General features: G+C 39.9%; 1 protein-coding gene across 2 annotated transcripts; it reads left to right on the forward strand.

Annotated features, from left to right (window-relative positions):
* The first annotated feature begins 1,906 nt into the window (after positions 1-1,906).
* On the forward strand, positions 1,907-24,476 carry snx27b (sorting nexin 27b). Of its 2 annotated transcripts, none has more exons than XM_039679605.2 (13): positions 1,907-2,374; positions 10,401-10,632; positions 10,747-10,939; positions 11,058-11,122; positions 19,709-19,813; positions 19,908-19,986; positions 21,044-21,207; positions 21,297-21,386; positions 22,380-22,529; positions 22,668-22,796; positions 22,872-22,931; positions 23,007-23,069; positions 23,159-24,476. In XM_039679605.2, exons 1-13 carry the CDS (start codon positions 2,049-2,051, stop codon positions 23,201-23,203), a joined length of 1,701 nt encoding a protein of 566 aa, XP_039535539.1. In that variant the 5' UTR covers positions 1,907-2,048; the 3' UTR covers positions 23,204-24,476. The 2 variants fall into 2 exon arrangements, with proteins under 2 accessions (XP_039535539.1, XP_039535538.1); XM_039679604.2 differs by having other exon boundaries at positions 23,007-23,055.
* The last annotated feature ends 69 nt before the right edge of the window (positions 24,477-24,545 follow it).

Here is a 24,545-nt window from a genome sequence, read left to right on the forward strand (position 1 = left end):
ACTTTCTTAACCTTTCAAAATAAGATTCAAAATGAATAAATTACTTGGTAACACTTTACTTGAAGGGGTGTGCATAAGACTGACATGACACCTTCATAACCATGACATGACATATGTCTTAAATATGAAATAGGGTTTATGCATGTTTATAACGGCAACTGTCATTAAGTGTCTTTCGCTCAATAGAGCTGGTATGTCCCGCCCATCCGTAAAACTCCAAGTGGACCTTTAGGTTGAAAAATGCAAGTGAATGAGAGAAAATAAATATTTTCTGATCCCTTTTGAATTGTGCCATGAATGTGACATATGTTGTCTGTGAATTTTTTATATAATTTCTCATGTAACGAGTTTGACAGTATATTGTATGATTCTCAGTTGTGGAATAGACATAATGAGAAAGACCACACGTCGCATATGACGTTGCCGCATAACACATTTACCCTCCACAAATCACCATAGATATCCTATATGATGTCTATGCAAATCACGATTTTCACCATCTCAACTAGTTTGTCCTCCCCCTAAAAGAAGGTGGTAAAGTGCACCAAAGACACAGGCATGTTTAGCGGGATCCGTGTGCTAGTGGGGGTGATGTATATCAAACACGTCGAAAGAGTTGTAGTCCACAAAGTGCTCTCACACAAAGTCTAACCGTATGAAAATTCTACCCGCTAAATTGCAGCATTCTTTACACGAAACATTATATAACAAATTCACAGACAACATATGTCACGTTCATTGCACAATTCAAACGGGATTAGAAAATAATTATTTTCTCTCATTCACTTGCATTGACGGTCCAGCGGGGTTAGCGGAAGGGGCGGGACTTACCAGCTCTATAATTACATTTTGAATGCAAATATGACATTGTTTAAGATGTCTTTGTTATGACATCTTGACATAAACTATAACATCATAACCTGTCAGGCCGCACTACTTCCTGAACTTAAGCCAGCTCCTTGTTTCCTGTGTGCCATTATTGGCCAAATTGATGAGTGTGTTTGATTATTGTTTCCGTGACTACTGAGGTCAGGCACACCTGAATTAATCGATTTGGCCAATAATGGCAGACAGGAAACAAGGAGCTGGCTTAAGTTTAAGTTCAGGTAGTAGGCCTAGTGCAGCTGTGCATAAAGCCCATTAAAGGGGAAGATGCACACATATGTACAGTCACTTTTTTTTTTATAAACTTCGTTTGGAGTATAAAGCACAAGTTTCCCAATTCAGGGATCAGACAAGTTGCAACTAACTACCACTAACATTCACTGTCATATTTGCACTCGTGCAATATGTGAAGAAAATGTCTCCATCTTGTGGTGGCCGTCTTAAGGGATATTTTTTTTAACTCAAGTTTTAACTAAATCCTACGGAATGTGCAAGATAAGATAAAAGATAAAAGCAGAGGTATAGTGTTTTTCATAGTAGGTTGTGTCAATAGCAGAAGAGAAAAGGCAGCGAAATTTAAAAATACAAATTTTATTGTGTCACGACATTTACTAGTTTTTCAGTCGAGAACTTTAAACATAGGCTATAAATTATAAGACATAATGACTCGTTATAACGTAGACTCTAACGTCTTCTATAATAAAGTGATTTTCACTAAAGCGATTAAGCAGAAAACTAGCTTTGAACCAATCGGATTGCTTGGGTCCTAAACTAAGATGGGACCATAGACGGATGGGACCCATCTCTTCACCACACCGGCTCAGACCCCGCCCAAATCGGCACGTGACTCCTCAATTTAATAAAATTGTTATATTATTATTTATATAATCTACATAAAATGTATTTTAAATTATTAATAGAATTGGAATCTATTCTATGCAAAACATGTAGTTAAATGAAACTACATATCCCATGGTGCACTGCTTTGTTGTTACGTGACAGAAGTAACTTTCAAGGCACGCAAATGCAGCAGTGTCTCGTGACGGGGGCGGTTTGGCGTCAGTCTTTCCCGTCTGGAGTCTGACGCGCTCCGCCAGCCAATAAGCTCATGTAGCACTTCGGCGCCCGTACCCGCTGTTGAGGCAGGATTTCTTTAAATAAAGATGGCAGATGTTGTCGAAGGAGACGGCACTCGCTCCGCTGCCCCTTCCATGCTTCACTCGGCGGCTCGCAACGGGTCCGGCATGAGCTCGGCGACGTGCGCCGGCGGCCTCGTCACGACCACAGTCATCTCCGGGCCTCGGTTGGTCCGCATCGTCAAGTCGGATTCGGGCTACGGCTTTAACGTCCGCGGTCAAGTAAGCGAAGGAGGGCAGCTGAGAAGCATCAACGGCGAACTTTACGCCCCGCTGCAGCACGTCAGCGCCGTGTTACCGGGCGGTGCGGCTGATCGAGCTGGAATCTCAAAAGGGGACCGTATTCTTGAAGTGTAAGTTTATAATGTAAATAATCTGTGGACGCGTGTGAGGAGCGCGAGCAGCCGCTTAACCGCGCTGTCCACCTCCACCGCCGTCCCTTATTAGACAGAAACGGACCTAATTCGGATTTAAAAATATCAGGAGCGAAAGGAAGCAGTGTTTTTGAAACACTTAAAGGTTTCCGATAAGATAAATCACGCTGCAATCCAGTACAACTGCTAACCTGGCTAATAAATGGGTTGATGGGATGTAGCTATATTGGATTGAGTAGTTGAAAGTTAGCCAACCATGTCACTGCAGTTATACATCTGTGAAGTCTCGAAATATTGGCTACAGTATATTCAGAATCTATAGCACTTATATGGTAGGCTATACAAATGCAATAGTGCTTCCCTCAAAAAATATAGTCAACTTGGTTACAGTTATGTGAAGAATTTCATATTCAAAACACATCAGAGCTCGTCATTGAAACATCTAGGATTTGCAAGCATTCCATATCGTATTTTTAGCAAACATTATTATTAAACTGACTTTATTAACCAATTTCAAGGCCATCTAATTGCATACAGTCACAGAATTGCCTTTGTTAGGTTTTACAATGCAGTCTCCCATTTTTCATTATGTCATCATTCACTGACCCTCATGTATTTCCAAAGCTGTATTACTTTTTTATAGACCAGAACTACACTTTGACTTATTTATTGTATGGGGGGGAAAAAATTAAAGGTGGATGAAGTCTGTCACATTCAGGCTAACCTCTTATGTTACGTTTCTCTGAATAAAGTAAGTAATAGTTTTGGAACATCATGAGGGTGAGTAAATGATGACATGCTTTTTGTTTCGTAAACATCCCTTTAACTTGTCTTTGCACACAGTGTCTCTGCCTGTCATATGCATCGGTGTATGTCTCTGCGTGAATGGCTGCTTCATTTCCACCAGATAAAGGGGGTTTGTGTTTGGTCGCGTTTGTCTTCATTGCAGATTCAGGTCACATACAGCACAGTGAACAGACAAGCTCTCTCATTCCTTCTCATCTTGACTGCGCACTGTTCTGAGCAACACTGGGTCAAAATCGAAATGAATCTCAGTGGACAATTGGGCGAACAATAGCTTTTATTCGCACACTCCTCAGTGATCCGCACATCCTTTTTTTATAACCGTGGTGATCTCAAACATTTGCAGCATGATTATGTAACCGCAGACTTGTTATCTGTGGACTACATTAGAGGATGTCTGTTAGGAGAAATGTCTGGGGTTTTTTTTGTTACAATTTATTTTTTGTTGATGGTATTGTCTATTGTGTCTAATCTGCACTGGAGCGGTTCCGGTTGCATGTTAATATTCACAGGGCACCTCATTGATGCTGGCATTGGTTGCCATGGTGACGAGTGGTTTCTGTGGCGTTGAAGGTGACAGAGCTCAGCATCAGCCAGTGTAAAGTTAAGACATGGAGGCAAAACAATTCTCATCCATCTTATAAACTCCACTTCCATTTGTAATGGTGATGTACTGTTGGCGAATGTTTTAATATTACACCTAATAACTTTCTACGTGCAGTTGAAAAACATATGGATGGTTTCTAAATCTGTATCAATACCCAGACCTTAAAATTTCTCAATCTTTTGTGCTCCCCAGTTACCACGTTGAATGTCATGTCAAACATATAATGGAGGGCTCAGTTTTCAGAAAGCAGGAGTCCATTTGGAACTGGGCTGTCTGGAAGCAGGTTAACCTACTCTCTTGTATCTTGTAGTTGTATGTTAGTTTTGCTCCATCTTGATCAAACTCACCTGCCTGTAGATTTTTAGTTCAGGTGTGTTTGATTTGAGCTGGAGTTAACTCTGCTAGAAAGTGGACCTCGAGGCCCAGAGTTGAGAACCCTCATGATTGTGTCATAAAGAGAGGGATTGTGTGAGGACACACTGTAGGCAGTACAAAACTATGATTCAGTGGCGACATGATATTTACCGCTTTTTTATGTACAGTAAGGAGGAAGAGTGAGCGTTCAGTGAAGCTCTTTGAGCGGCTGAGTGAGAGCGTATTTGAGTGTCTACGAGAAACAGACGACTGGGAATGTCAATGCACTGGTGATTGCTGTTGAGGAACTCTTTAAGTACTTTGTTCCAGTGGTTTTACTAGGGGTTTTTTTTTTTGCTAAACATTTTCTGTTCTCTTTGGACCACATCGCTTTGGTATCAGGGTTTGTTTTATGTCCTGAATGATTTCTGCTCTGAAATCTGCATTACAGTCAGAATGACATCTTGCACAGCACAGATTTTGAGGTCAGACTCAGGTTATCAGGGCAGAAGATATGAGACTTTGAGTAAGACCTGCTCAGTTTTTAAATAAAGTCTGACTTTTAGCAGAGCTCAAATATAAGGATTTTTTTTCCTAATAATCAGTTGGGCCAATAGTTACAATTTTTATTTGACCCGCTAATTTTTTTTCCTGGCTCCACCACATAGGTTTTTTGAAGAAACCTCAGAATATTAGTTTGTTCAAAATATTGGGAAAATAACTGTTCTATTTGAATATATGATGGCAAAGCTGAATCTTCACCATCATTACTCAAGTCTTCAGCCTCACATTATCCTTCAGAAAAACATACTAATCTGCTGATTTTGTTCTTAAAGCTATATAAAATATATATATATTTTTTACATATTTGTTAAAACTGTCATTATGTCCTGACAGTAGAATATGAGACAGATAATCTGTGAAAAAAATCAAGCTCCTCTGGTTCCTCCCAGTGGTCTTATTGCCATTTGGAGAAATACACCGCTCCCGGTCAGAAACAACCAATCAGAGCCAGGAGGAATGTCTTAGCAGTGTCAATCACGCTGGTGTACATGCTGATCACACCCCTCTCTTGCACAGTGCGTCGTTTAAACTCAAGATTGTCCATGTGCTAATGGCAGAGAAACAACCTAAACTGCCAATTTCTTGAGTGGCACCTGCTCTAGGGCTGGGCGATATGGCCTAAAAAAATCTGATTTACGATTTAAATAGATTTTTTTTCTCTCCCTACTTAAAATCAATTACTAGCTATTTATAACTTATAGTAAGGGTGCAAAAGTTATAAAGTTACATTACTTGTTTAGCAAAGTACGTAATGATTTGAGGACTAACTAAGTATGGGCCGGCCTTAGTCAATGTAAAGCATATTGGTGATGTTCCTACTAGTTAATGTGCCTTAACTGTTTATCCGCCGTCAACGGTGGCCCCAAAGATATCCATAATAAAGGCTAGATGTCTTCTCCGCACTGCTGGCCAATTGAGGTCGACGTCCGCACCTGGTGGCCATCTTGTCACTGGCAGCTCGCTCACTCAAAACATTGTGTTTTAATGGTAAATTTTCTACTGATTTTCAAAAGGTTTGGTTTTTTATGAAGGTCAGAGATGTAGTTATGACACTTATACTTGTGAATAAAAAGTGTATAAATAAATAATCATCCAAAATTATAGCCACATTATTAACGCTTGTAAGAAAACAAACTGTTTGTAAATCTGTCGAGATTGCAACAAATTAAGAGTATTTGTGTTCATGCTGACCACTCATCTTAAATCAGGTACCACAGAGCCCTCCAGAAAGCTTGCCTGTGACAAGATGGCCAACGGTGATGACAATAGAAGCTGTGTCCCAATGTGAAGGCTGCATCCTTCAAAGGCCGCAGACTGCGAAGGATGCAACCTATTCGTCCTTCGAAGGACGCACCATGTAGCCTTCGTTTGATTTCCTAATTGCGCAACCAGGTGTTCCCTATTACCACTCCTGGTGCCAAGCAACGGTGGGAGAGTACAGTTGCCACTTGCCATCCTGATCATTCATTTGATATAATTGAGTAAACAGCTATGGAGACAGAATTGGCTATTGACATTTTTTTGTTTTGTTTTATATTTTACTGGAGGACATGGGGAGGATGTTTCAGCCCCGGTGCCGCTGAGTCATATATATTAGCCCGTCTAACGGAGAGCCTTGGCACTTCCTATTAGCCCCGTTGTGTATCATCTTGGTTGCAGTTTTATTAGAATTCCACTGGAGGTGATCACGGGCGAGTGCAGAATGAATGGGAGTCTATGGGGCTAAACGGCTAAATGTGTCTCTTTCACCTACTTGTCGTTAAATTAACATAGATTTTATTGTTGATTCCGCAAGTTCAATATAGATTATAGGCTAAAAGTCGAATGAACGAGTACTTATGTCCTTTTGATTTCTTACAGGTTAGGCCGTTGTTGGCCGGAACACTCTTCTGCTATTGTGTGACGTCATCACAGTTTTTAACGGATTTTTAGAACAGATAAGTGAACTTAAAAATGCAATTTTCAGCTGAGTGCATTATCTTAACCCTCCCTTTTGAATGCAACTTTCAAATTACTTGACAGAAAATTACATCCTGAGAAAAAAGGATTTCTGGGGGTGAAACCCCATTGACTCCCATTCATTCTGCACTCGACCTCGAGCGCCCCCGCATGGACAGAGACGTGTTACTGCAGCCAGTCCAGAACCCGGAAGTAACCAGCCAGTGCCAATTCTCTTCAATTAGACATTCTCTGGCTTAGCCAAGACCATGGCCAGAGCTGGTTTACTGCGTCCCAATTCAGAGGCTGCGTCCTGAATGGCCGGAATACACTTTAAACTGTTCAAGTATTGGGTGTTAACTTGTGTAAATAATGTAATGAAATATGAAAAGAAAAGAAAACGTACATAAGCACATATGTATGTTAAAATATAAATATATATATATATATAGGCTAGTCATATATTATTTTTATTATGTACAGAAATGGACAAGGGTGAACATATTTACACAGGTTTTCAACCCTATTTGAATATAAAACCCAGTTGAATATAATAAAAGTGTAGCGCAAACCTTACTCCCGCTCGTCATCGGCAGCTGTCAGTCACAGTTGCTAGGCAACAAGAACAATTCTCTGTAGGCTAGACTGGTTCCTCCGTAGGCTAGACTGGTCCGAGCGCTTCAAATGCGCACTTTGATATGGGACGCAGCTGTAGTTAGCAACAATTGATTAATATTGTTATATTTGTTAATATACAGACCTACATTTTGTTACTTTAATTTTCAAAATAACCAGCGGTGAAATGTAAGGAAATTCGTACTTCGTTAAGTAGATACTTCGTTCACGTACAAATGTGAAGTAACTTTTTCCCTCACAGGACAGCAACACTACGCATTGTTTTACATTAAACTACACAAAAGTATATAGTTTAAATGTATCGACCTTGCAAACACTCAGAGACCATTATAAAACTAAACAATGTCCAGAGCCATGAATTCTCTTTTATTTACACATTTAAAGTTGCATAAAATAATGAAATAATGAATAATAAAAAAATAATGTACGGAATTTTTTTTTTTATTTAAAAACAAAAATAAGTGAAAAAAAAAGTTAAACAAGAATATATTAGAGGAGAAAACAGCTTGTCCATCCTTTTCCTACTCTCGTCGCCTCGGCAGTCTCATGTCTTCTCTAATCAAGTCCAAAAACTCGTCTTCTCTGTCTCGCCTTCTCTGGTGCTGATGCTCCTGCTGGTGCTGCTGGGTCGTCCTCTTCTTGGTCACACACTCCTGAACTCGGCCCTGGTGTCTCCTCAGGGATGGAGGCAATGAGGACAGGGCGGTTGGTGGAGTGGGTCTGTTCCAACACCTCATCCATGAGGAGTTTCAGCATTGGGTTTCCCGCTCACACACCTGTCCCAGGACACTTGCAGTCCTAAGGCAGAGCAAATAAAGCATGTCGGTTAACAACAACAACAACAATGACACAATGCATTGAAACAAAGATCTCTCAAACTTTCTTACTATATATATATATATATATATATATATATATTATAGTCACCTTCTCCAGCAGGTCCATTTTCTCCAGAATTCTCCTAAAACAAAAGGGAACCACTTCAAAAATATTAAGACAGGAAAATAAAATGACAATTTGACAGCACTACATACAAGTGAAACCCCATTGCCATTTATATTTTTTATAGTAGGCTGCACAAGTGAGACAGACTAGTGCAAATATTACAAATAGGTTATTGTCTTACACTGGCCATTTTCAGACCGCAATTGAGGAAATTGAACTATCTCCTTGTTCCCTAAAAGAATTATTAAACTAATATTAGCTCAAGTTTTGCCTCAAACCACATGACAAATGAAACCACACAATGGTGACGAATGAGTTCTAGCTATGTGAGTAAATTAAAACATAATACTTGCATTTAAATGTGAATTTGCTGTCCACCACCAAACTCTTGGCCGCCCTTCTTTTTTAAATAAAAATGCTGTTGTCACCAGCGCAATGACTTATAGGGTAAGATAGGCCGCTTAGGATCCATTTATGTATCCTTTTTTTTATGGTGTAATGCATGTGGCATCGCTTTTGAATCAGGGAAGCCTTCGCCGCGCCGGTGTGATGCAATCGGCCTTCAAAAATGGCCTTCGTAGGATGCAGCCTTCACATTGGGACACAACTAGAGACTCCGCCATAAGACATCTAGCCTTTATTATGGATATCTATAGGTGGCCCTGCTTACTAGCCTGCGTGTTCACAGCAGGCTCCGCTGTTGAGGGAGGTATGTAGCGCAGCAGAAAGAAAGGGGGTGGGACCTGTAAGTTGTGCTTGTTCAAATTTTCATGCTAAGTCATTGTTTTCTCAAAACTCCCTACTGCAGCTTTAAAGTTAGTTCACTCAAAAAATGACAATTATGTCATTAATGACTCACCCTCATGTCGCTCCAAACCTCCGTTCATCTTCGGAACACAGTTTAAGATATTTTAGATTTAGTCCGAGAGCTTTCTGTACCTCCATTGAAAATGTATGTACGGTATACTGTCCATGTCCAGAAAGGAAATAAAACATCATCAAAGTAGTCCATGTGATATCAGTGGGCTAGAATTTTTTAAAGCATTGAAAATACATTTTGGTCCAAAAATAACAAAAACTACGACTTTATTCAGCATTGTATTCTCTTCCGGTTCTTTTGTTAATCCGCGTTAAGTGTTGACGTAAGACGCTGCTGACGTGTTATCTGGTGTGCCTTAGCTTCGTTTATGTCTAAGGATTTCGACACAGAGAAAGACTTTTTTTTTTTTTACCCAGCCATATTTATTTGAACCCAAATACACGGACACACCAGAACACGTCAGCAGTGTCTTACTTCATCAGCTTCACTCGGACTCGTGAACGTGAAGTACGAAATGCAATTATAATTCTTTCAATTTTCAGAAGTTGTGAATGGTACCAAAATACTGTACCTTACTACTTTGTTTGAGATCTTTCTGTTGGGGTACCTAGCACAGTAGTACGGTACCTAAAGGGTGGAGCTAGACTCACTGCAGAACGATGATTGGTTGACAGAGAATCGTCACTTGCGCATACTACTAGGGGATTGACAACAAAATAGGCGTAATTTATATATATACAGTTGAAACAATACCATTGCAACATAATGTTATTTTTTTACGAGAAGCAAGAACGGGATCTTCTTCAACATCTAACACTTGATCAGGGTTTATCGTCCCGAACAGTACTTTAGTATTCGGTGGAAACAAGCCATAAATGTCTTAACTGTCACTTTCAATAAATTAAATGTATCCTTGCTTAATAAAAGTGTTAATTAATACTACTGACCCCAAACTTTTGAACAGTAATACATTTTTACAAAAATAAAATGTGTAACAAGCTAGATATTGGATATTATACAGGCATAAACTAACTTTCAGTGGCATCACAGCACTAGCTTGAAAGGGCAAGTAACAGTTCCGTCAACTGAACCGAAACTCACACCCTTATTGTTGAGTCCTGTAAAGATTAGACCATAAAATAGGAGCTCCAGGATCTCCACCTAAGTAGTAATTCAGGATTAAGAGATATCTGATCTGACCTTAACCCTCTAAAAGGTGCGGGTAAGGCCAGATTTAAAGCATTAACCATTTAACGTCACATTGCTATAAGGTATTGCCTGAGAGTACCAGCTTAATTCTGTAACCAGATCCTTCTCTCTTCTTTTTCGATCTGCAGAAATGGGGTGAATGTGGAAGGGGCCACTCATAAGCAGGTGGTAGATCTCATCCGAGCAGGAGAGAAAGAGTTGGTCTTGGCCATTCTGTCGGTTCCTCAGCCAGAGACGGACAGTCTTGATCCTGGGGACGATGGCTCTTCGCAGTCCTGCTATGACTACAGTGACAAGCAGGCCGTGCCCATCTCAGTGCCCACCTACAAACATGTGGAACAGAACGGGGAGAAGTTTGTTGTGAGTGTTTTATCCTCCGTCCCTGGTTACGCATGACTGGTATTTTTTTTCCCTGATGATTTATTTTCACCGTATTATTTTTTAAAGGATTGTGTGTGTGTTTGTGTGTGTCAGGTATACAACGTGTACATGGCAGGCAGGCAGTTGTGCTCCAAGCGCTATCGAGAGTTTGCCATCTTGCATCAGAATCTGAAGAGGGAATTTGCTAACTTTGCATTTCCCAAGCTGCCAGGGAAATGGCCTTTCTCCCTGTCTGAGCAACAGCTAGATGCTCGCAGACGAGGGCTGGAGGAATACTTGGAGAAAGGTAATAGGGAACGAGACAGGAAGGAGACGTGAGATGAAAATCTAGAAAATAACTGTTTACAGATGTTTCTAACATTCTTTCTCTGTGTTTCTCTGCCGTTCCCTCTTCATCTCACCAGTATGCTCTGTTCGGGTAATCGGGGAGAGCGATGTCATGCAGGAGTTTCTGTCGGAGTCTGATGAGGTAAGGCATTGTCTATATTAGGCCTGGCATGGTACCAGATTACAGTAATGATATTATTGCAATAGACTTTGTAACTTTAAAGGTCCCATGACATGGGGTTATTTTATTATTTTGTAATGTTTCCTGGATTGCCCTTATAATGTTAGTATGTTTTTTAGATCAAAATAGTCATAATTTAGAAATAAAAGGCATTTTTTCCTAGCCTGAATTTAGCCTCTGATTTGAACACTGTTTGAAGGGGGCGTACAACAACAGCGCCTTACAACAGCCAAAAGGTGCACAAGGTGCTTTCCAGTAAAACATCAATATATAAAAACCTAAGTGTACATAAGCAATTGAATCGAAAAAAAGCTTGTCTAAATGGATGTGTTTTCAACTGCGATTTAAAAGTACTCAACGTAGTAATACTTCATAGGTGAGGTTAAAGTGCGTTCCACAGCCTTGGTAGCCTGGCATGCCAGACCTACATCAAGATGTTAGGTCTGGAAACTCTTCATTGACAGGGCTCAATCCGAGGGGCGGGATAAACGGTTGTCTTTCAAATTCTCTCTGCACGCAATTGGATAGCGCGACAGCCAATCAGAGCAACGAAGCCGGTGACGTACTCAGCGGAGCGAGTTGATATATTAAACTTTTACCGCATCCAGTCCAGCTGTCAACATTGAAAATAAGAGAGATTTCCCAGGATCCATCCCCAAAATAAGGGATTTTTTTGGTTTTTTACATGACCCACAAACTTATAAAACACTAATCATTAAAAGTCAAAAGAGTTTATAACTACTAGCCTACATATGTGTGAGAGAGAAAGAGACAGTATGTGTGTGTTTTTGTGTGTATGAGAGAGAAAGAGACAGTGTGTCATTAAAAAAAATTATATCATAGAGAATGTTTAAATACTAATATCAGCTTACGAGGAAAACGGAGCCGGAGTAGTGGTGCTTCGGGGTGCTGGAGATGATTCGGGAGAGGTCCGTGCACCTATACCGATCAGAGTATATGACACAGAGTAAAGCCTTTATACTCGACGACACAGCACGAGTGGGCAAAAATGACAAGTTGATCGTTTCGCCACAGCTTTTTTGTAACAGCGCGTGCGAGGATGAACGACTTCAAACCGAATATGTCCGAGCTTGCTCTGACCGGCTCAACTCTGTCGTCATTATGTTAAGCCCGCCCGCCGACTCTATACACGATGTGATTGGCCCTACCAGAGTTGAGTTTTTCCAGCTAAAATGTCTATGGAGAGTTGCTAGACCACACTTTGCTGCAAAATAATTTTTGCTGCCGCTAGGGTGCGTCTAGATTTCTAGGCTATAGCCTTGAGCCTTGGATGGGAAATGACTGACCTCCAAACTTCTTATATTTGAACTTAGGAGTCACCAAAGAGGTGTATTCAGAGAAGCCCAGGGTTCTGACTGGTTGATAGACCGTTAATAGTTCTGCGAGGTAGGCCGGGGCCATACCATTGATGGCCTTGAACACAAACAGCAGAACCTTATACTCCACCCTAAACCGCCCCGGAAGCCAGTGGAGCGAAAGGAGGACTCGGGTGATATGTGAGCATTTGGAGGCATTACAAAGGAGACGTGCTGCTGAGTTTTGTACCAGTTGAAGCCTATTGAGGAGTGATTAAGTCCAATGTAAAGGGCATTGCAATAGTCTATCCTCGAGCTGATGAAGGCATGAATGGCCTTTTCAAGGTCAGCTCTGGACAAAAATGGTTTTACCTTAAGAGCCTCAACTGGTAAAAGCTTGCCTTCACGACTGTACAGATCTGTACATCGTACTGCATACTCTTGTCTAAAATAACACCCAAGTTACGCACAATGGGTGCAAACTGAGGTGTTAGAGAATTGAAACTGAGAGACCCATTAGGTGAGTCTAGGTTAAACAGGATGTACTCAGTCTTTCCTTCATTCAGATGAAGGAAATTCTGGGAAAGCCACTGTTTGATGTCCTGAAGACAGTTGTGGAGGGGATCCAGCGCAGATTACTCAGAATCACAGGAAGGTAAATCTGGAGGTCGTCAGCATAGAAATGGAAATTAACGTTGTGATTTTACATGTTGCCACTTGGTCAACTCATCTCCAAAAAAAACAGAATCGGACCGAGGATGGATCCTTGAGGCACACCGGAGGAAAGAGAAGCTGGTGAGGAGGAAAAGTCATTAAGCATTACTGAAAAGTTCTTTTGGTAAGAAATGAAGTGAACCAATTAAGCACTCCGCCCTGCAGACCGACAACATGTTGAAGACGGGAGTTGAGAATTGCATGATCCATGGTGTCAAATGCAGCGGTCAGGTCCAGTAACACCAAAACCACAGAGCTTTTACAGTCCAGGGCCCCAAGAATGTCATTATGGACCCTCAGCAGTGCCGATTCGGTGCTGTCTAGATCTGAAACCAGATTGAAATTTTTCACCAATGTCATGTCATTGGAGATGAGACTGAAGCTGGGAGAAAACTAGCTTCTCCATTAACTTGGACAGAAATGACAGGTGAAATATTGGGCGGAAGTTGGATAGTATTGTGGGATCAAGGTTGGTTTTCTTGTGCAGCGGTTTAACAATGGCGTGTTTGACAGCAGTGGGCACAGTGCCCAAACTTAGACAGGTGTTTATATAGGGGACAAGGAAGGGACCTATGATGTCACTAGCCTCCTTCAAAATCTTAGCGGGAACAGCATCTAGAATGCAGGTGGTAGGCTTCAACTCATGGACAGCTTTTTTAAGGTCCGCAAGAGAAACAACCTCAAAGTTCTAAAGTATACATTGCACCACTCGGGTGGACAAGGCAACAGCAGGGGCTTGTGTGATGACAGACAAAACCTTGTCTATAAAGTATTCTTTGAATGCATTGCATGTATTTTCAGATACATCATTCAAAGCAGCAGATTCGAGATTTATAACAGAATTAATTGTGCTGAACAGGATTCCAGGATGGTGGCTGTTGCTATAGATGAGATTAGAAAGGTACTGTCCTTTAGCTTCCTTCACTGCTTTCTGATAGGTGACAAGACTCTTTCTAAACATCTCCAGTGACACCTGCAGCCTATCTATCCTTCTTCCATTTTCGTTCAGCCTGTCTACATTGACGCCTGGCAACCCAGGTTGAATCATTAAGCCAGGGGTCTATAGGACCTTTGGTCATCTTTTGCTCGACGGGCGCAACGGAGTCCATAATCTGAGAGCAGATGGTATGGAAAGAGGAGAGTAAAAGGTCAGGACATAGAGGCGATGCCAGTCCAGCACCAGAGGCGAAATCGGAAACAGGGAAAGCAGCAACAAAGTCATCAACTGTAGATGAGGTAATGATGCGATGACGATGAACAGCACAGATGTCAAACCATATAAGAGAGTGGTCAGAGATCAAGACCTCACAAGTTGACACAGTCACACCCCGCGAGTCATGATAAGGCCAAGAGTATGACCTAACCTATGAGTGGGACAGGAAATGGACTGAGCCAGATCCAATGAGTCTAGAAGTCCCAAAGTCCAACATATTACATGTTAAACTCTCTCAAATACTTTAACTGCAACTATTATACATTTTTACAATTACAGCTATTGAGATTAACGAATCGTGAGAAGTTTTTAAAGTATTTCAATCTGTTCCCATCACATCACATTTTGCCATGGTGAGCATTGAGCAAGCAGATGACAGTTTGTTGATCCCGAGTATGAAGATCTTATCATTGCAACGCAGTTTCTGCACTCTCTCTAATGCTTTCACAAATGCATTAAGAGGTTTGCTGTGCTGTGTAACGTGTGTCATTGACTCATAACGAGTTGTCCAGATAAACTCGTGCTGTGTGGAAAGATTGTTCTTTGATCGCTTTCTGTATATAATTTATTCACAATTTAAATTAGATTATTTTCACCCTACTTAAAGAAACAATGTGAAGTTGATATTTTAGTCACTGGCTTGAATTACTGATGCATAAACAGTAATTGTTGTACAGTAAAACAGAAATTGTTGCTTGGTAGCTCGATCGTTTTATTTTAAGACGTTCATCGAAGCCAGCTCTGTATTGGCCCAAGTTAAGGAAACAGTCGTTGGTGAAACGTTTGGACCATTGTCGGGATGGTAATACAACTGTAGCCGCCTGGTGAATGAAAACCACCCTGGTTTGTTGTCAGATGGCTGCTGTGTACCATTACCCTGAGTTGTTATAAATTTGTTTGCCGAATAGGCCCGGGAAGAGATGGAAAGACTTGAGTACCACCAGAAGATCCTTTAAAGGGTTGGTTCACCCAAAAATGAAAATTAAGTCATTAATTACTCACCCCCCAAAATACAATTATTTTGTTCAGTGAAAACTTTTCTTTGTACTTTTTGTCAGTTAAAAAAAAGGTTGAAGAGAATTAACAAATCTGTAGTCCTGCAAAAACCTTCTTCATCTTGATACATCTGCATAAAAACATAAGGACCATACTTAAAGCATTGCAATCTCATTGACTCAAAAGTTGAATCATGGACGATGGCCACCGATCAAAGAATGTGACTGAGTCACAAAGACCCTTCAAAGACAAAGTGTGATAGATAAGTTAAGCAAGGAAAACACGCCTTTGTTTACACATGTCCTGACTCTCAAAAAGGACAAACTGATAGAGAGGTTCTCATACATCACCATGTATTCAACTATAGACTCTTCAACTCAATTCCCTTTTCTGTTGCTGTTGTTTTCGAATTGAATGCAGTGTGTTTATTGAATCACAGTACTTTATCAGTCGATTATAAAGTGTTGCTTAAAGCAGTGGTTGTGTGAACCTTAAATAAAAACAGTCCCACCAGGATTTCACATTTATTTTTTTATTTTTTTGGCTATCAATTTTGTGGTGGTAATTTCAATAAATGTGTGAAAAATTTGCGATTTGTTATAAAAATAATATATGATTAGGATATCACATTTGCCATATTTTGTTTAAATGCCCAATAGCCATACATCACACAAAGGACAAATAAATGGGCTTTATGCCCAGCTGCACTACTTCCTGAACTTCAGCCAGCTCTGTGTTTCCTGTCTGCCATTATTGGCCAAATTGATTAATCCAGGTGTGCCTGACCTCAGTTGTCATGGCAACAATAATCAGACACACCTGAATTAATCAATTTGGCCAATAATGGCAGACAGGAAACAAGGAGCTGGCTGAAGTTCAGGAAGTAGTGCAGCTGGGCATAAAGCCCATTGCCTAAATCTTGTTTATTTAGGTCTCTTATATTCAAATTCTCAAATATTGACACATTTTAACTTTTAAAACCTATGTTTTTTAGTGTCATATTTAACCTATGATATTTAGTGTGGTGCATGTCCTTACCCAGTCTCCACAAATATGAACAAATATATATATATATATATATATATATATATATATATATATATATATATATATGAAGAGTTCAGATGCAAAAGCCTCTAAATGCCATTTGAAATTTTCTTCTTTAATGATGATTTTTATTAAACTTGTGTATTTAAGTTCAGTAATTTCACTTAAATGGCACTGATAATTACCTATTAATTGTTATTTAAGTGAAATTACTGAACTTAAATATACAAGTTTGATAAAAATCATCATTAAAGAAGAAAATTTCAAATGGCATTTAGAGGCTTTTGCATCTGAACTCTTCATATATATTAATTGTTTGGCAATCATATAGCTAGCTAGACTAGTCTAATGATGTAGGCCTACTATCTATCTTTAATAATATAATCCATAGACCTTATTCAGAGCAGCGCCATGACAGGTATGAAAGTGAGGCTGTGAGGGATAGACTTACCGTGTTTCCAATGGCATCCGCTGTAAAAAGGTGAATAAAACTCCTAGATTACTTGCAATTTTCCACAGCTTATATTTTCAGGAGTTTTTTGTCAACTAAAATTTCTTGGAAAGATATTTTTCCAGTGTTTCATGAGCAGAACAAAACGAAACCACATTAAATAACAGTACAGCCCATTGAACAGATGTCTATCCCTCACAGCCTCGCTTTCATTCTCATTAAAAATCAAAGATGGCGCTGCCGTGAATAAGGCGTATTAGCGTGGGATTATTACCAAAATCTATTTAGCTATCCACAGTGAAACAAATACTTGCCTAATGTAAGTAAAAAGTTCTCAAATAATCATCTAAACAGTCTTAACATTATCATCTTAACATTAACAACACCAACAGCAGGGTGGATATTAGATGTATGTCATTTTAAGACCTACAATGTGCAGATGCAATAATGACCAAACAATCTACTTATCGATCTAATTTTTGCAATCAATTTTATGGTGAAATGGCAAATTATGCAAGCTTAATCAGCGATCACGGAATTGCAAAAAACTGGGGCTGGTTAAAGGTGCTTTATGTAGTTTTTAGTGGCCTCTAGCGGTGATGTTTCAGATTGCAACAACAGCGCTCGTGCACTTGTGCATGCTCAAACCATAGACTGTAAGGCTCGAACTCAAGAGCGAGCACTCACTACCGGCCACACTGAGACTTTCAACACACAGGAGAAAGCATCACACAACATGTTGGAAACTCATGTAAACTCCCACTTCAATGTTACAATAATAGGCTACTTTTATCAGCTTGACGTTGAACTAATCCGCTCCATGCTCATGCCATGATAACAAAAAGGAAAACCGACATTAAAAAAAAAAAAAGGAATAGCTTTGCCATTTTAACAGAAGTATAAGAATATCTTGAGGGGCCTTCAAGTATTGGTTTTGACAGTGGGGACCTTGCAGTCATAAATGTTAAAGAGCATATTGCAGGTAAAAAAAAAAATCGAAATTTATAGATAACCTTGTATGAAAATACCATATGAAAAGTTAATGCAGGATTTAAAATGTTTTAAAACAACATAAGGACACTAATTTAGAAGATAAAGTGAGCGTTTCTTGGACTGCTAGTAAAAACGGCTTTTTTTTCAACGTCGCGTCATTTGACGTCATAGCAGGGAGCCGCAGCCTCGGCTCAGTGAGAGCAGGCTGGTGTTCAGTGAGAGCGCTCGTCAGTCAGTGTGCTTTCGTTAGTTTTTGCATTTTAATTTATCATCGTCATGGTAAATATTGTGTTTGTGGAGATTGCAAAAACTCCAGCCTGTCAGGACTTCAAGATCGAGTCCACAAGTTTCCATTACAATAAAAGTGACTGTGCTATATAGCCTATCTTTCGTTCCTGGTGCGGTTTGAGCAGGTGAAGAGACGGGATTTCTCCTCTCGGCTCGGAAAACACGGTCGTGTGTAGCGTTCACTTCAGATCAAATGATTAGCATCCCGGCAATATGATGGAGTTCAACATGGTATGCCGAAGCAAGAATATTGATCGTCGTATACTACCAATGGCATCAAATAGTGTTATATAGGTAACTTAGTCATGTCATGCCCTAAATAAAACTTGTAATTGAAAAACAAAATTGGTTGTTTAAATACTCAAACCTTTAATGTTCTGTTTATGTTATAACCAAGGTGAAAAATATGTATTAAAAATTTACCCGAGTATAGCCTATGCTTTTAGTATAGAAATATACTCAAGTAAAGTTTTTATACATTTAATAGTATATAAATCTACCCTAAACATACTAATGTCTGCTGGCCTGTTATAGGATCATAATAATCTGTACAGTATTGTGAGCACAGTGTATATCGTTAGCGAACGTGTATACTATAAGTACGTCTCTCACCTAAAAGGCACCTGTCCTGTTCTCCACTGGTTCTCCTCACATCACAGGTCAATTTTTCTCTGACCATTCTGTCTGACATTATCCTGGCCTGTCCCTGATCTCTTTAGCATAGCAGGCTCATAACTTTATGGCTTGATCCGTCATACGAGTATTTCCTCAGCGTCCGAAATGTCATTGCGATTCATTGTTTTCCTGTTGTGTGAATCGACCGCTCTCCCGCTCATTGCGTCACGCCCGCCACGCCCATTTTCAGACGCGGAAGTAAAATTTTCTAGAAGCTTCTGTGGCGTGTTTATATGTATATTTTAAAGAAAATCTAGTTCCTACATTGTTTTTCTATGCATTGACTCGTTGGGTCCTCTAACCTGCAATATGCCCTTTAAGAACAACTCCCGTAAATTGATCCTTCTCCTTCTCTCCCCATTAATGACCCTAAAACTACAAGCCTGTCAGTCTATCCATCCATCCATGCAGCTATCCTGTCAGAGAGTCAGTTTTCTTACGCCCTCTGTCTTTCATATGAGTGGCACGATTGACATCACAGCAATTATACGTTTCTAATACCAAAACATTAGCTAAAGGCAATAATAGAACAATGTTTAAAAGAGAGAGAGAGAGCTAAAATAAAGACTTTCTGAACAGTCCGCTCAGGGCTTAAAATGACCTGTATGTCTTTTCAAAACAGATGGATCTTGTCTTATCTGTTTAATTTGTTGAGGAATTTTGAATTTCCTTCATTTGAAAATGTGGCAGAGATGTCGTTGTTTGTGTACGCATTTGCATGTTCCATTGCTCAGCTGTGAGTGTGAATCTGTACCTTGTCGGGGTGTTTCTCAGGCACACGATGGACAAGCAGCCTTTAGTGCTGCTCTATCTGTTTGGACTGTATTTTTAAGAACCTCTCTCATTTCTCCTAGAACTATAATGGTGTTTCTGATGTGGAGCTAAGGATAGCAATGCCAGACAAAACTACAGTTACGGTCCGGGTGAGAAAGAATTGCACAACAGACCAGGTCTACCAGGTAATGTATTGAACTCATTTGAGTTATCTAAATCAGTTTCTAAATTCACACATTTCATTAATTCTCACTGCCCCCCCCCCCCCCCCCCCCCCAGGCTGTAGTAATGAAGATTGGGATGGACAGCATTACTGCAAGTTATTTTGCTCTGTTTGAAGTCATTAACCACTCCTTTGGTGAGATCTCTTCATCATTTTTCCTAAATGACAATGTTATATGCCTGTTATATGTCTTAAGTATTACTAGTGACTAAGGTGACTATTCGTTCAGATTTTTTAAATCTTTTGAAATCGTGTTCGGTTAAGATTGCGTTCCAGTATAAATCGCTTTTCAGGGGTGGGGGAATGCCTATTACCATATCTGAATACCAGCTCCAGAGGCTTCCTCAGCACTTGATACACAAAGATACGAACAGTAATAAAGGCGTCGGGTTTTTCTTTACCAGTTCTAGCAAGTATTAGACAAATCGTCTGCATTTTCATCCCTGAAAACAGTCTTCTTGATATGAACAACACTAACCAAACTCTTCCAGGCCTCAGCTACAAATACAGCTAGGAATTTAAAGGAAACCAATTTCACATATTACATAAGAAATACATTGTACTTTTGTACTAAATTTTAACTTTGTATCTCACAATTGTGACCTAATTTTGCAGAATGTAAATGTATTTATTTTAAACCTTATTAATTACCTTTCTATTCTGAAGCAGAAACAGACCAGATGTTTTTTTTTTTTATATATATATAAATCAAATACACTTGTCAACATCACACCTACACATACTTATCTGCATGTATGGGGTTTGTTATCTCATGCCTATTTGTTTACTAATCTTCTTATCCAGTCACTTAATGAAACCAAAATGTATGTGTAGGTGTGCACACCAGTTTTCCAGTGTGAAAAAAAAAACACCCATCCACATTTTATGATTTGATGCGTCAAAAATCACTGTACTTGAAATGAACATGTTTGGCTAGCATGTCTCAACTCATGTGTTTAAGTAGCAGGGTCTTGTGTTCTAATCAAGCTCAATATTTATTGACTGGTTTTATATAACTTTCATACCTCAATATATAATATTAATGATGTAAAGTAATATATAATGATAAATGAAGTACATAATAAAGTCCTTCTATGATTTTTTACTCGGACTCATCATTTGTCACACTTTCTCTCTGTCCCGGTTTCTTACTGCTTATTTGCCTCTATATTTCTGTCTCTCGATCTCTCAGCACGCAAGCTGGCCCCTAATGAGTTTCCACACAAGCTGTATGTTCAGAACTACACATCTGCCATCCCAGGCACCTGCCTCACACTCCGCAAGTGGCTCTTCACCACAGAGGAAGAGATTCTTCTCAATGACAACGAGCTGGCTATCAACTATTGCTTCCATCAGGTTTGTGTGCACTTTTTCAAGAAATTGTGTGTTTGTGTCTAAGCGTTTTCAGTCTGTACTGGTGTTTACTTGTTTCCTCTCTCTTTTAGGCTCTGGATGATGTGAAAAAGGGATTTATCAAAGTGGGAGAGACATCCTACCAACTCCAAAAGCTCTCTGAACAGAGGAAAATGACCATGGTGAGTCTGGTCTGGGGGTTAAAGGGATCGTTCATCCAAAAATGAAAAATGTGTGTGTGCTGTTATGTTTTCTGCGGAAGGCAAAAAAAGTTTTGAATCTTGAATCCTTTTTCCATTTTGAATTATCCAGCTCTCAAATCAAATATCGCTTCTATGGCGAACGTTTAATATCATGAAGTTTCATTAACATTAACGTCCATCTATAATGTGTGCCCCAGAATTGCTGTTCTTTTATTCGTACCGAATTTTCCGCACTATAAGGCGCACTTAAAAGCCTTTAATCTTCTCAAAAATGACAGCGCGCCTTATATATGGATCAGTTGGTTAACAACGCTCAGTGTTATTAAATTTGCCCGCGAACTCGCGCTTGTGTCCATCTTATGCCTGCTTTGTCACACGGCCAGTTCAACCTCGTATAAATCAGGTTATGTGTGTCTCCCGCTCACGAGCGCTCACACGAACAGACACACTGTCCCGGCGCTGCTCGCGCGTCACAGAATGTTCATAAAGCGCTCCCCGTTCACAGTAACCGGGTCGTCTCATTCAAAACGGCCAGCTGTTGCTGTCAACGAGCCGCCGAACATTGAATACTCAGGAGTCAGGCTGCGAATGTAAACGTGCCCGCCCCAGCGCGCTCACACCAATAAACGCCTCACCTCCGGCGCCGCGCACTCGCTACATTCCCTTTAGCACATCTAGTGGATGCATAACGCAAACCCAGTTAAACGGAACTTTGACTGCAGTATCTTATGCGCCTCATAATCCGGTGCGCCCTATATATGAAAAATGTTCTAAAATAGCTCATTCGTTGAAGGTGCGCCTTATAATCCGATGCGCCTTAAAGTGCGGAAAATAAGGTAGTTTCCACAAAAATATCAGACAGCACAACAGTTTTCAACATTGATAATAAAGAGTTTTAATATCAGTACATCCCTAATTGAAAGGTGATTGTGAAAAATGAATCTTAATCTTCTGTACCATCTTCCTGTGTAGTATTTAGGTATTCTGAGGACATGTGAGGGTTACAATGAGATCACTTTCCCGCACTGCTCCTGTGACTCACGGAGGAAAGGTCACGTCGTCACAGCGATAAGCATCCACCACTTTAAACTCCATGCGTGCACAGATGATGGCACTCTAGAGGTGAATGTGTGAAACATTGCTTGCTAGGTGTCATAATTTAACTGTAGTACATGTTGTTGATACCACTCAGAAACTAACTTTTATAAGTAAGAAAAAACTGTTCAACAGCTTAATGATTTTCCATTTGTGCGATTACAGAATCAGGTGATAGCGTTCGAATGGTCCGAGATGCAGAGATGGGACACGGATGAAGAGGGAATGGCTTTCTGTTTCGAGTACGCGCGAGGGGAGAAGAAACCTCGCTGGGTCAAAATCTTTACTCCTTATGTGAGTCTTGTACGTCCATGTGATCTTGGAACTTGCATTTATTCTTGTGCACTAAAGATGCCTTTTCTTTTCCAGTTCAACTACATGCACGAGTGCTTTGAGAGAGTCTTCTGTGAGCTCAAATGGAGAAAAGAGGTGGGTACTTGTATTGTAAATTAGTGTTTGCTTGTCTTTTGCTCTGTGTTATTATAAGATTGATATATTTTTCAGGTTGAAGAGGAGGCCACAGACAAGGACAATAAAAACTGCAGTAAAGATGGTATGTGCGGTAAGGTAAGGCTATGCCTGCCTCCATACTGAATTGTGGACATTAATGTCCATCTATAATGTGTGCTCTTCTGAAGCATGTCTATCTTTGACAGAATATCTTCCAGCTGTTGAGACACAGAAGGGATGGAGGCACATGAATGAAGAGATCATCTCCTCTTGAATTCTCGAAAACATGCACACGTACACTAAAATCTGCATACAGTGACTCAGAAAACATTTCAAACCAGTCCCATATGCTTACATGCACTCCACCACTGATACACACATAACGAAATACGAAGATATGAAGCAGGAAATGACACAATCACAGTGCAATGATGAAAATAAGAAACTACAAGAGACTTTTAAAGACTTCCGTCATCATTTCATTTCATTGGACTGGACAGAATTATGTTGGACGTACTGGAGTTGACCGCCAGCTCAGGACAGAAGAGACGGCACTCAGAGGCTGTAATGCTCCAGGAGACGGACGTGGTCATTGACATGGCACCAGCATTGTGATTAATTCATGTCATGTGACTGGTCACAAGACGAGGTCTTCAGATGCTGACAACTGAGAGACTGAACTGTTCTTCTGAGGAGTGTGTCAATTTAAAGACATGGAAATGTCAGCGAACTGACTAATGTATCATCCTGACACTAACACGTATACCTGTGAGGGCAGAGATGCTCTCTCAGAATGTGACAATTTAAAGGTACACTGTGTAACTTTTAGCGCTCTAGCGATTATTAAACAAAACTGCATGAGTCTTGCGGAAGAACATTGTGGCCGGAGTTTATGTCTATACAGGTCGCGCCGGTAATGGCATCCTGCTCGGTTTAAAATAGCCCGAATATAAACTCATATTATAGGCGTACCGAAGTGATTCAGGATAATGCAGAGACGCAGTTTGGAAGATGGATTCATGATGTACTCGCTCATTATATAGCCTACATTTCGAAAACCAAAAAGTTACATGGTGGACCTTTAAACAAAAAAGAATATAAAACAAAAACATTACTACATTTTCCACTTGGACAATCAGATTGAGAGAGGGAAAGAGAAAGAGAAAAAAAGGGCAAGAGAGACGGATCAATACTTTCCATGCTTTTCCACATTAATTTGTCTCTTACCTCACTATTGCCACTGTGTTGGTAGTAGGTTTGTACAGATTTTCAGCCCTTTAGCTGAACTGAGGTTTTAATTTAATTGGGTTTTTTGTGCTCACATCTGTCTTATTCTTCAAAGCAGTATTTGGTTGCATTAGCTATCACCAGGTCCAGATGTAATTTCTGTGCAGATTTTAATGGAATTTTCTCCTGGTAAAATGTGTTAAATGGGTCAATGACGTGACGTTCCTTTTAAATCTATTTTATTTATTCAAATCAAAATGTTAAAAATGCGATTCAAATATAAAGATATTAAATACACATCTTTTGTAAGTTTTATTAATTTTTTCCTTCTTTTTTAGGGTGGTTCTGGATTTAAAGTCATGTGGT

This window comes from Pimephales promelas, chromosome 12 (assembly GCF_988280905.1).
Source record: "Pimephales promelas chromosome 12, fPimPro1.hap1.1, whole genome shotgun sequence".
NCBI lineage: Eukaryota > Metazoa > Chordata > Actinopteri > Cypriniformes > Leuciscidae > Pimephales > Pimephales promelas.